At 34.1% G+C, this 13755-nt stretch overlaps 1 protein-coding gene across 5 annotated transcripts in view; it reads left to right on the top strand.

Annotated features, from left to right (window-relative positions):
- Positions 1-13755, top strand: part of INVS (inversin) — a 152452-nt gene that overhangs the window by 93686 nt on the left and 45011 nt on the right. For all 5 annotated transcript variants that reach the window (XM_076008871.1, XM_012768988.2, XM_012768995.2 and 2 more), the window contains 4 exons: positions 3430-3597; positions 7687-7867; positions 10515-10624; positions 13408-13579. In XM_076008871.1, the coding sequence (XP_075864986.1) occupies positions 3430-3597; positions 7687-7867; positions 10515-10624; positions 13408-13579 (631 nt within the window). The remainder of the gene's footprint in view (positions 1-3429; positions 3598-7686; positions 7868-10514; positions 10625-13407; positions 13580-13755) is intronic.

The raw sequence follows: 13755 nt of genomic DNA on the forward strand, positions 1-13755 counted from the left end.
CCTTAAAAGGGAATGAAATTTTGACACATGCTGCAACATAGATAAACTGAAAAACACATTATGCTAAGTGAAATAAGTCAGACACAAAATGACAAATATTTTATGATTCCACTTATGAGGTATCTAGTTGTAATCAAATGCATTGGGACAGAAAAGTAGAATGGTGGTTGCCAGGAGCTAGAGGGAGGTGAGAATGAGAAGTTATTGTTAAATGGGTGCAGAGTTTCACTTCAAAAAGATGAAAAAGTTCTGTAGATGGTTGTACAACAATGTAAATATCACCGAACTGTACACTTCAAACCAGTTAAAATGGCAAGTTTTATTTATATATATTTGATATATATAAACATTTGTGTATATATATTTTATCACAATAAAAAAGGAATTACTGTACTAGAAAAATAAAAAACAAAGATGTAGAAAATACAAGCCCAAACTTTTTACTGTTTTACTGTTAGGTTCAACATACATAATATTACATTTCAGTAAATATAATCAGAACAAACATAACATAGGAAAAGAAAACAATTACAGAAATGGTACATGTTGTTTATTGAAAATGTGGTTATAGGCAATTAGTGGCTATTATACGTGGCCTTTTTTTGATCTGCAGTTTAAACTAAAGTAATGAGTTAAATAGTGACTTCATATTAAATGCCTATAGGTATACTTTCAATGAATAACATGTATGTCAGTTTTTAAAGTTTTAAATATGACAGATTAGCTTGGTTCCTGCTCATTCAGTTATCTAATTCTAGATTGGATTGGTGACAGTGCTAATCACAAAAGATAATGTAGGCTGGGCGTGGTGGCTCATGCCTGTAATCTTAGCACTCTGGGAGGCTGAGGGGGACGGATTGCTCGAGGTCAGGAGTTTGAGACCATCCTGAGCAAGAGCAAGACCCCGTCTCTACTATAAATAGAAAGAAATTAATTGGCCAGCTAATATACAAAGGAAAAAATTAGCCGGGCATGGTGGCACATACCTGTAGTCCCAGCTACTCGGGAGGCTGAGGCAGGAGGATAGCTTGAGTCCAGGAGTTTGAGGTTGCTGTGAGCTAGGCTGACGCCATGGCATTCACTCTAGCCTGGACAATAAAGTGAAACTCTGTCTCAAAAAAGAATAAAAGATAATGTATACCTAAACAGTTTCTATGTTTTTCCTTAATAATGTTTCTCCTAGTAGAGAAATAAGTCTTACAGAAGTATGTTGACGAGAATGGCAGAAGAGATTTTAGAGCAACTTCAGCAAGTTCAGGATGATGATTTTTAACTTTTCTAAAGTTAAAACTTTTCTAAAGTTAAAACTTTTCTAAGTTAACTTTTCTAAAGATTTCTAACTTATCTAAAATAAAGTGTGAAAGTTGTCAAAATCAAAATGGAGTTGCCTTGTTAAAACAAAACATAACAAAAAACAAAACAAAACCCTGGCAAATAGAGCTAGGGAAAGCTATAAAGAGAAGGTTCTCATGCTTGTTTACCTGATAACAAAACTATCAAAATACTGCAAAAACTGCAACCTTGTATGAAGGCCATTGCAACCTTACACAAAACATGGTTCTGTAAGGACATCTGCCCAGCAACTGCCTGTCCAACCTCAGACTGGCATCACCCTTGTTATTGATCCTGATAGCCAAGGATAATAATTTCAAAACAATTATGTAATCCTCCTCATGTTTTCTTTAAAAATCTTTGTCTTGCTATACCTTTCTGAATATGCACATAGTTTACTACGCACTCATATTTCCATTACAATGCCCTATTCCTGAATAAACATCATTTTCTTTTAGAGAGCCTCTCTCTGTTATTTAGATTGACAAAAGCAAGTGCTGCTATATTTTCTTTCTTTTTTTTTTGAGATAGAGTCTCACTTTGTTGCCCGGGCTAGAGTGAGTGCCTTGGTGTCAACCTAGCTCATAGCAACCTCAAACTCCTGGGTTTAAGCAATCCTCCTGCCTTAGCCTCCAGAGTAGCTGGGACTACAGGCGTGCACCACCATGCCTGGCTAATTTTTTCTATATATATTAGTTGGCCAATTAATTTCTTTCTATTTATAGTAGAGACAGGGTCTCACTCTTGCTCAGGTTGGTTTTGAACTCCTGAGCTCAAACGATCCGCCTGCCTCGGCCTCCCAGAGAGCTAGGATTATAGGAGTGAGCCACTGCGCCCAGCCTATATTTTCAAAATGTATTTTTCATCAGTAACTAAGCCTAGCAATTTATCCTGTAAAATTATAATTAAATTTAAATTTATTTTTGATATAAGAAACAGATTCTTGATCCATAAATTTCAATGCATGGATCTTCTTTTTGATGTATATTAAAATTCAAAACATCCTATCAAATTCTTAAGGTGGTTGGTGATAACCAGAAGTACAATATATTACTTCATTGATAATTATTCATAAATTATTGGGCTGCTTTTATCTTTCTCAGTCTTATTAGTAGTACCTTATAAATTAGATGACTGTCATAATTAAGAGGTCAGATTCTGGAGTCAGACTACCTGGGTTAAAATCTCAGTTCAGCCACTTAGTTCCCTTATGTCCTTGAGCAGATTACTTATCCTCCTGTGCTCAGTTCCCTCATCAATCACATGCAAATTAAAAAGAGTTTTATGTCCCAGAGATGTCATGATGACCACATGAGATTAAATATATAATAGTCCCCCCTTATCCATGGGGGATAAAAGTTCTAAGACCCCCAGTGGATGCCTAAAACCGTGAATAGTAACAAACCCAATTGCTGCCAGTAGTTACACATTTACTATTTACTATCATGTCTTCCACACACATATTTAAGTTTACATCTTTACTAAGCACTTATTACACACTGTGGCTATAACTTTTGCAGTTTAGGGTGCAGCAGCAAAACTAGCATGAATTTCTTTTTCCTTCTTTCCAATTTCACAGATAGAAAATTTATTCTTACCATAGATCTTAGCAAACTTCAGCATACAATTTTCACCTTTTCCCTTAAATGAAGCATTTTATAGCTGTTCTTTGGCATATCTGAATTGCCAGCCCCAGTACTCTTGAGCTTTGGGGCCATTATTAAGTTAAAATAAGGGTTATTTGAACTCAAACACTGCGATTCTGATATCTTGACAGTTGATCTGATAAACAAGTTGACTACTAAGTGACTAACGGGCAGGGAACGTGGAGGATTCGTGTCCTGGTCAGGCAGAGCAGACAGTGCATGATTTCATCACACTACTCAGAGTGGTGTGTAATTTAAAACTTATAACTTGTTTATTTCTGGAATTTTCTATTTAATATTTTCTGACCACGGTTGCAGAAAGTAAAATCAAGGATAAGGGCAGAAATACTGTATAAAACCCCTATGACAGTGCCTGTCACACAATAAAAGCTTGAGGAAAGTTTGTTGTTGTTGTTGTTGTTACTGTTGTTATTGCTGTTGTTATTCGCAGCAAACAGCTCTGCACTGGAGTGCCTACTATAATAACCCTGAACATGTGAAGCTGCTTATCAAGCATGATTCCAACATTGGGATTCCTGATGTCGAAGGCAAGATCCCACTTCACTGGGCAGCCAACCATAAAGATCCAAGTGCTGTTCATACAGTGAGATGCATTCTGGTGAGTAGAATGGTGCTGCCAGACCTGAATGGCCTTTGTAAAAAAAAATTATTATGAATTATCCAATATATACAAAGCATACATAGGTCATACAAGCAAATTATGAATCAAAAGAGTACAACAAACATTTATGGACCCATCCCCTAAGAAATCGAATATTTTAATGCCATAATTTAAGACCTCTTAGAAGTTTTCTATGTTCTGATTTTTAAATGTGTTCATTTCCCCTACGCTATGTTCATCCCTGTTCCCCATCAACTACTTTCCTGAATTGATATTTATCATTTCCTTACTTGGTTTTATATTTGTCTTTATTAAACAGTGAATAGATATAAGTATCAGTAAAAATGCATATACAGTATAAAGAATAATGAAACAACAAATACTCACATACCATCAAGTTTAAGAAAAAGTGTGTTACTATCACCTTTGAACTCCCGAGTGAGGCACGCCCCAATTCCATTCTGTTCTCTCCTTTTTCGGAGGCAGCCACTGTCCTCAATTTGTGTTTTTCATTCCTCTCATTTTCATTGTAGTTTTACCATATTTATTTTTATCCCTAAACAATATGTTTAGTTGTTAATGTTTTAGAATTTTAGAGACATGGAATTACATTGTATATTGTCTTGTACAATGTGCTTTTCTTGCTCAACCTTATGCTGGTGATTTTTCTATATATTGCTGTGTGTAGATGTATTAATTTTTACTGCTATATAGTATTTCATTTTATGAAAAACTACATATTATTTATTCTGTTATAGACAGATACTTTTGACTGTTTCTAGTGTTTTGCTATTTACAAATAGTGCTGCTTTGAAGATTTCTGAACATATCTTGGATATATATGTAACTGTTGCAGGTATATAGGAATGCAATTGATATTTTTGTCCATTGGTTATATATCTAACCAATTTGCTAAACTCCTTATTAACTTTGAATATTTTTTTTTATCTTACTCAAATTTTTATTTTATTCTTATTAAAAGTACCCTTTTAGATTTATTTAAATACAAACTTTTATATCTTTTACCACTTTCAAGGATACATTAAAAGGAAAATATAAAAGAAAGTAATTTTGTGACACTTTCCTGAAACTTCCCATTCACAGCCTAACATTTCTAAAACACTTCTCAACTTGTTATTAATATCCATGGATGATAAAATGTTTCCAACAGAGTGCTCCACTATTGTCTCTAGGATTTTCTTCTAAGCCATTTATGCCCTTCTATAAGATTTAATGATGCTACTTTTCCTTCCTTCCTTCCTTCCTTCCTTCCTTCCTTCCTTCCTTCCTTCCTTCCTTCCTTCCTTCCTTCCTTCCTTCCAACTTTGAATATTTGTCAGTAGATTCTTTGATATTTTCTAATCACTCTGTCCCAACTTCTAACTTAAATGCTATGGTAATCTAATATCTAGTCATATTTGTTTTTAATATACAAATTAGACTTTTAAAATATTATTATTTTGTATGTACAATGATTATTTATTTTTACTTGCATGTTAACTAATTTCTTTGCTTTGCATTTTTTCTTGAATCTCAAATTTTCCCTAAAGTTATCTCACCTCCTAAAATATATTAATAGTTCTTAGGAGTTCCTTTATATAGATCTTTTGGTGGTAAACTCTGTTTTTAATTGTTAAGAATGTCTGCCTTTCAGTCTTGCTCTTGAAAAAATAGTTTCTGTGTATACAGTCCTAAATAGCTATTTTTCTCAGCTTTTTCAGGATATTATTTTGCTACTTTCTGCTTAATACTATTGCTTTTGAGGGGTCTGTTATCGGTCTAATTGTCATTTTCTCTTATTGATGAGCTATCTTTTCCCTCAGGCTATTTTTATATTTTTCTCTTTGTTTGGCATTCTACAGTTTTACTACAGTGTATCTAGGTATGTCCTTTTTAAAAAAGCTTGCTTGATATACTTTCTGATTATGGTATCTCAATTCTGGAAAATACATAGCTGTTATCTTTAAATACTGCCTCCTTTCATTCTCTCTACTCTTACCTTTAGGGTCCCCAGTTATATATATTTTAGACCTTTTCCTTTTATCCACAGTGTCTTTTAATTTCTCTTCTGTATTCCCATCTCCTTGTGTCTCTCTGCTACATTCTGGGTAATTACAACAGGTCTGTCTTCCAGTTTACTAAGTTTTTCTTTGGCTGAGTCCAATCTGTTGTTTACCCCATCCATTGAGTCTTTACTCTTAGTTATTATATTTTTCAATTTCTATTTGATCATATTTCATATCTGCTTGGTCATTTTGGTAGATTTCTTCTTTGCTCACTTTTTACTTCATTTTTTATTTTCTTGCATGTTTCATATGTAGTTATTTTATATTCTTTTTCTATTAATGTTAATATCTGTAGTCCTTGGGGGACAATTCTAGCTCATAAAATCTTATTTCTTCACAGACTTTGCTTTATTTTTTCCTTGTAAACACATCATATTCCTTGAGAGACTCCAGGGCCAGAAATATCATCCTAGTAATATTCCTCTTTTTGGGAGTAATTATTATATCTTTTATACTCTTTTATGTAAAATAGGCAGACTGTACAGCCAGCTCTGAATCTGTGGTGGCCCTTGAGAGAGTTCTCAGATTAGGGCAAGAGGGCTTGGCTCTGGATATGACCTAACCTAGGAAGGGACATGACCTTGGGTGAGGTAACTCTTCAGCTGAAATAATTCCAAAAGGCTGACGGTGGAGGATTGTCTGCTCATAGCACTCCCAACAGCAGGGAAACAAATCCTTTAGTCTTGAAGGGGAGACTTTAAAAAAGTGCATCATAATTTCTCTTACAAAGATCCAATAGAAAAATAAATGTTGTGAACTGTCAATTTACAGATTAAAAACACTAAATTGCCAGTAAACATGATAAAAAAAATCTCAACCCCATTCACAAAAGAACTATAAGTTAAAACAGCAGTAAAATGTTTTTCATATCCACAAGAGAAAAAATGTAATAAGCTTGAAAATACCAAGTGATTAATTTGTGCCAGCATGTGGGGAAGTAAAAACTTTTACACATTGTCATAAGTGTGTTCATTGTTACAACCATTTGGAGAGCAGTGTGACGGTACCTACTTGAAGATGCAGATATTCTTCAAACCAGCAATTCCAATTCTAGGTATCTAGCCTAGAGAAAATTTCACACTTGTATTCCAAGGGACATGTAAGGAAATGTGTTAATTGCAGCATTATTTTTAATAGTGAAAAAAAATGGGACTAACCTAAATGTCCTTTAGTAGGAGAACAGATAAATAAATCATGGTTTATTCATGCACTTCAACAATTGAACTAGTACTCACATAGATACCCAAAGTATAGTGTTGAAAGAAAAAGTTGTCAAAGGATATACATGTATATTGCCATAATGTAAATATTAAAAACACCCATACAAAATTTATGCATTGCTTATAAGGTACATACATATGTACAAAGGTATAAAACATATAGCTTGGCCGGACACAGTGGCTCACGCCTGTAATCCTAGCACTCTGGGAGGCCGAGGCAGGCAAATTGCTCGAGGTCAGGAGTTCAAAACCAGCCTGAGCAAGACTCCGTCTCTACTAAAAATAGAAAGAAATTAATTGGACAGCTAAAAATATATATACAAAAAATTAGCCAGGCATGGTGGCACATGCCTGTAGTCCCAGCTAGTTGGGAGGCTGAGACAGGAGGATCGCCTGAGCCCAGGAGTTTGAGGTTGCTGTGAGCTAGGCTGATGCCATGGCACTCACTCTAGCCTGGGCAACAAAGTAAGACTCTGTCTCAAAAAAAAAAAAAAATATATATATAGCTTTAGCTGAATCCATAACAGAAACAAAAGCATATTAGGCAAAATGTTGATACCTTTTTAATCTAGATAGTCAGTATGTGGTAGTTATATTCTTTTCTGTGCTTTTTACAATTAAATATGAAAATAAATTTTTAAAAATTTAGACTGTACACTTTTTCCTGGATTTATCACTTTACTTGTGCTGTGAGAGAATATAAAGGTTTTGTTTAGAAAATTGCTCAGTTAATACTTATGCCAAATGTAATTTATTGAGGATTCCATGTATGTCTGAAGTCTCTGGTTCCTTAAAAATAGGATGCTGCCCCTACAGAGTCTTTACTGAACTGGCAAGACTACGAGGGTCGAACACCTCTTCACTTTGCAGTTGCTGATGGGAACGTGACAGTGGTTGATGTCTTGACCTCATACGAAAGCTGCAATATAACGTCTTATGATAACTTATTTCGAACCCCGCTTCACTGGGCAGCTTTACTAGGTAAGTTGTATATGAATCAAAGGATCAACAGGAGAAGGAATTGCATGACTATAGGAACATTTCTGTGCTTTCTCTTCCCCTGTTTAATTATTTTAATTTCTAATTGATATGGTGCATTGTTTTATAATCTAAATTCTAGCCATATAAATTTATTCTGTTAAATATTAGTTTTAATTTCAACATGATGGTTTTTGTTTTTGTTTTTAAGACAGCGTTTCGCTCTGTCACCTAGGCCTGCAGTGGCATCATCATAGCTTACTGCAACCTTAAACTCCTGGGCTAAAGCAATCCTCCTGCCTCAGCCTTCCTAGTATCTGGGACTACAGGCATGTGCTACCATGCCTGTCTAATTTTTTTCTAGTTTTGGTGAAGACAGGGTCTCACTCTTGCTCAAGCTGGTCTAGAACACCTAACCTCAAGTGATCCTCCTGCCTTGGCCTCCCAGAGTGCTAGGATTACAGGTGTGAGCGACCACACCCAGCCTTAACATCATGTTTTAATTGTTAAGATTTGCTATAAAAGTAATGCATATTCATTGACAACATGTAAATGAAACATAATCCTCTTTTCACATTCAATATCTTTATTTTGTGGGAGGAGGGCTTTAATTTTATGTTTGTGCTAATACTATGATTTTTTTTCCTTTATATTGTCCTGATATACCTTTTACATAACCTTTTTGCAGATCACTATTTTAGATGACAGAGTGTATACATGTGTATATTATATGTGTATGTGTTAGATTTTGTTGGGGGGGCAATCTAAGGAGTTCTATTTTAGTGAAGGAGTTTTACCAATTAATACTCATAGTTATAAGATAAATAATTTGGTCTTTTTTTTCCTATTCTGTTCTCTATTATTAGTGTTTTCAGGTGTCTTCTTAATTTTTTTGGTTTTCTTCCTGTTTCCTTTGTTTTCTACATTTCAGTGTATGGATTAGGTTTGTTGTTATTTGGTTTTGAATTTCCTAATATTTTTAGGAATGTTTTTAGGTTCTGTTAGTGGTTACTTTTAAATTTATCAAAAAATTTTTAAGCCTGAATCAGAGCCAAAAACAAAACAACATCTATTTGCTCCCACCTATTTAAGATAAAAGATTTAACACACTTGTACTCATCACTCTTTCAGTATTCTCTCATATAATTTGATGTCCCCCCCCAGTTATTGTAATCTTGATTTTAGTTTTTAAATTATACATTGTCTCTTTTGAAAATGATTTTTATGTTTGCATTCAGTTTTATAGTCAGATTCATAATTATTATGTAGACTTCATTTCAGAATATGATTTCATTCCTTTTCATTTTCCTCAGGATTCTGGGCATACTTGGCAAACTTGTCTCCACATCACTAAATTGACTTTTTGTTCCATGAATTCTGCTTTATTTCTACCTTCTATATAGATTGTATTTTAAATTGCATTTTTATTTTCTTCTCTTATCCATATTTCTTTTCATCTCATCTTATTTCCTTTTTACTTCTTTCCATTACCCTTTCATTTCAGTCTGTTTTCTTCTTAGGATATTCTGTTTCTGTTTCCTTGAAGCCATCTCTTTTTGCACTAAGTTGAGGATGCCAAACAGTTTCCTGAAATTTTCCTCTGGATTGTTCTCTAGATCATTTTCAGAGGTATGCTCTTTGTCTTCCTTGTGGTATTCCTTTTTCCCTGTCCTGTAGCATGTCTTCATATAGTCTGCACTGAATTTTCTCTTTATTACTTAAACATGTGTTTGATGAGGTGTGTTTAGCTTACCTATATGGCATAGATTGTCTTTCATCCTACATTTGTGTAATGGAGAACTCCATCTTAAACCATATCTGGAAAGCAGATAGAGAAGCACAACTGCCACTCAGATTACTTTTCTGTTTGGCTTTCATGCAGCATTTCCTTGCTCTGCTAATGTGGCTTCTTCTTCATTGCCTGGTTCTCTAATACACTGAAGCTATAGAGTGTATGAAATGCAGGTTTCCTACATATACTATTAACAGATTTGTTCATTCTTTGATTTTTCTCCGCCTACGTTTCTTCACTTGGAGAGACTACATCCCGCAGCATGCACTGCGGAGTGGTCCTACCACCTCCTCGTCATACTTGCCCACTTGTTTTCTGAGATTTGAAATCACTGCCTAGATGTTAAAATATTAGGGGAGGGAGATTACAGGGAATGGAGAGGAGGCCTCAGAGATAAAAGAGATCATATCGTAGTTTGTCCATCTGAATAGCAGAAGAGAACAGCGTGCAGTTCTGGTAGTTGAGGCAATGGAAACTTGAGACTAGGGACAGTGAAGGCTAAGAGGGCCAGCTCTGAAGCACCTTCCCTTCTTTGTTACGGGCAGTTTTGTAAAGCAAAGTCAGGAAATGCAACGAGGGGATACCTAATACAGTTTTTCTTCTCAGTCTGACAGTTATAATTAATGTAATTTCCTTCCTGATGGAAGTATTAAGCTTTTGGAGTTTTAAATTTTCACCTTTGTTCTACCCTGTACTGTTATGTTAGTGAGAAGCTAGAAGAAGATACATTGGGAGTTTTAATTCAGAAACCATTTTGAATGCTACATTATGCTAGTGATTTTCCTTTCAGCGAAATAGATAATAAATTCATTATCTTACTTTGTATGTGATAACTACCTTTTTGTGTACTTTTTTCAGGCCATGCACAGATTGTCCATCTCCTTTTAGAAAGAAATAAGTCGGGAACTATCCCATCTGACAGCCAAGGAGCAACACCCTTACACTATGCAGCTCAGAGTAATTTTGCTGTAAGTAAAACAAGACAATTCCCTTTTTTCTTATGTTTTTATTTTGAGATAATTATAGATTAATAGGCAATTATAAGAAATAACACAGTATGATCCCATGGAGCCTTCATCTAGTTTACATGAATGATAGCCTATAGTTCAATATCATAAACAGGAAATTGACATTGATACAATCCGCTGATCTTATTCAAATTATACCAGCTTTACATACACTGATTTGGCTGTATTTGTGTAGCAGTTATCTTTTAACAGTTGTTCATCTGTTACCTCTCACTGTGATGCAAGTGGCAATCTGAGATTTTGTAAAGTTGTTAGTCACATAGGAAGTATTATACAGCTTTTAATGTTCAGTGTAACATTTTACTTTATTATAACAGTACTTCATCTTTTTGTTACTTTTATAGCACTAATGACATCTTAGTGTTCAGAAATTTGTAATTGTCCTAAAAGAAATGTGGCAAGGCTTTGTAACTAGAAGAACCTTGGCTAGAATCTTGTCTGTGCAATTTGCTAAGCTATATGACCTTACACAAGTTTCTTAACCTCTCTGAGTCTTAGTTTCTTCATATGTAAAATGAGGATAATTATACCTTTTCTTTCAGGATTATTGTAAAGATTAGAGAAAATTTTTGACAAATGCCTACTGTATACATTGGCATAGAGCAGGTACTTGAGAAACAGAATGTGTTCTTATTATTACTAGTGCTAATAATTATGTGTATTATACATCTGAGAATGCAGAAATGAATTATTTCCAAAAATACTGAATATTAATAGGTCTTCCTTTACAGTCCTTTACAGTTTACAAAGCACTTTCTCATCCCTTATGTCCTCAATCCACTCAGCAGCATGATAGTGTCTAGAGCTTCCTGAGTATGAAGGACCACCAAGAACCAGAGATTCATCTACCAAGGCACACGTTAAAACAGATTTTGCTGCCATGTACGTGGGTGTGCATAGTGAAACCTTTGGTTTCATTAAATTATAATAATATCATCAGCATAGTGTAATTTCATCTTTCTGATCTCTCCAAATGCTCTTTTGAATACTCAGATTGCTAAAATATCTTATTTTCACACCCTCTTACTCTGGTATTCAGAAAAAGTATAGCTGTCATCCTTCCTTCTTGGCATTCCTAAAATGTATTCAGTTTATCACCTAGAGCTTGACAAACCATTATCTTCTATTATCTCCCAACATTTCAGAAAAATTCAAAGTAGTATTTTGGAGAGAAGCTCTTTCTTATTACAAATAGATAAGAAATCCAATTGGCCTAGTCTAGTCAATCTATGGAAATCAGAACTCAATCCATAATTCAACACAAGCCTATAAGTTGTGTTATCCTATGGTTTTAGATATTAAAAAAAAAAAACAAGGTTCTAAGAGATTGAATGATTTGCCCATGACCTTGAACCCAAGTCCTAGACCATAAATTTAATATGTGTATGGATGCCAATAATTAAATAATTGTGCTAATGGGGGTAAGAAAAAAGGGCGGAATGTTATGGATGTTTATTAAAATATTTTCTTTAGATAATATGCCAATTCCAGAGTTGATTTTTAATAATTATGAATATTTTCTAAGCTCAATTTTAAGCCCATGATCTCCTTGTCCTCTATTAACTCACAAGAGTTTATAACTCTCTTTTTGAAACACACACATACACACAATCCTGCAAACATTCATCAGTAAGAAAAAATATACTCAACAAAGAAATGTTTGCAAATTAGTAAAAGAAAACAAACCAAAAAATCACAAACTTTTAAAATTTATTTAAATATACAGAATAGGCGTAAACATGAGACCTTAGGAGCATTAAGCTATTATGCCTCAGTAACTGAACAAATAGTTTTAAGACTAGAAAGTGGTGGAAAGAAGGCTGTGATTTAACTCTGAGTTCTATTCCTTTATCTGCCACCAATATTTGTATGACTTTGAACCTAAATTTCTTCATCTGTAAAGTGAGGGCCTAGATTTAGATAAGCCCTTGAATTCTTCTTATAAAATACTAAGAGTCAACATTTGATATATTTTTGATCAGTTAACAGCCTCCAGAAATTTTTATCTGAAACTCCTCCATTCAAGAAAAAGTTTCTATGATCTTCCTAAAAGTTTATGTGAATCTCAGTTCTGAGGAAAGAGGCAATTTAAAGTGCTGGATTATTAACCCCCATTAAAATTGTCAAGCACTAATAGAATTGTCAAGGGTCCTAATTTTTATATGATTCCATAGAATAAGGACCTTGAGTATAGGAATTGCTGAATAAATATTTGTTTAAATGAATTAAACACTGCATTTCTCAGTGACTATCAGTCAGGATTCATTAAATACATTGACCATTGTTAAAACCCTTCTCTGGTGGCATGCCAGAATATATGGGTCTCTGCATAAAAAAAAGTTAAGAAAATGTATATTTTAATTTTTTCCATTAATAAATAAATAAAACACTGAATAATTCTGAATCTTCATCTCTCTAACAGTGACCTACAAAGTTTTCAAGCTTGATTGAAGATGATCATTTTAAATTTTGGGGACATTAAATGTGGGAGCTAGCTTATACTTTCGAAGTATTACGGAAACTAAAACTAAAATATAAGTACAGAGGACTTATTTTTTATTGAAATTGTAGTTGTTGTTATTCATAGAAAGATAATTTCATTTGACTCAAAAGCAGGGGGAAAATATCTTGCTTCTTAGTGGAATTCAAATAAAATGGTGGTTTTGTTACCATAGAAAACGTTATTCTTTTTTCTCAATTTTTTAAATCAAGTTTTCTTACAGGAAACAGTTAAAGTATTTTTAAAACATCCTTCAGTGAAAGATGATTCAGACCTGGAAGGAAGAACATCCTTTATGTGGGCAGCTGGGAAAGGCAGTGATGATGTCCTTAGGACTATGCTGAGTTTAAAATCTGACATTGACATTAACATGGCAGACAAATACGGAGGTACAGGTAAGAACTAGTAGTCAGATTTAATTTACCTTCATTCAGGTTCCAAAATGTAGGTGGAGCTATAAAACTTATAAAATAATAACTTGAAATCATTGTTCCTAATCTAATATTATTCGACCTTGATCTTCAGTTTTTAAGTTTGAGTTTGCCAGGATATCTCTCCAAAGGCTCTATGT

The sequence above is a fragment of the Microcebus murinus genome, chromosome 12 (genome assembly GCF_040939455.1).
Source record: "Microcebus murinus isolate Inina chromosome 12, M.murinus_Inina_mat1.0, whole genome shotgun sequence".
In the NCBI taxonomy this organism is placed as follows: domain Eukaryota; kingdom Metazoa; phylum Chordata; class Mammalia; order Primates; family Cheirogaleidae; genus Microcebus; species Microcebus murinus.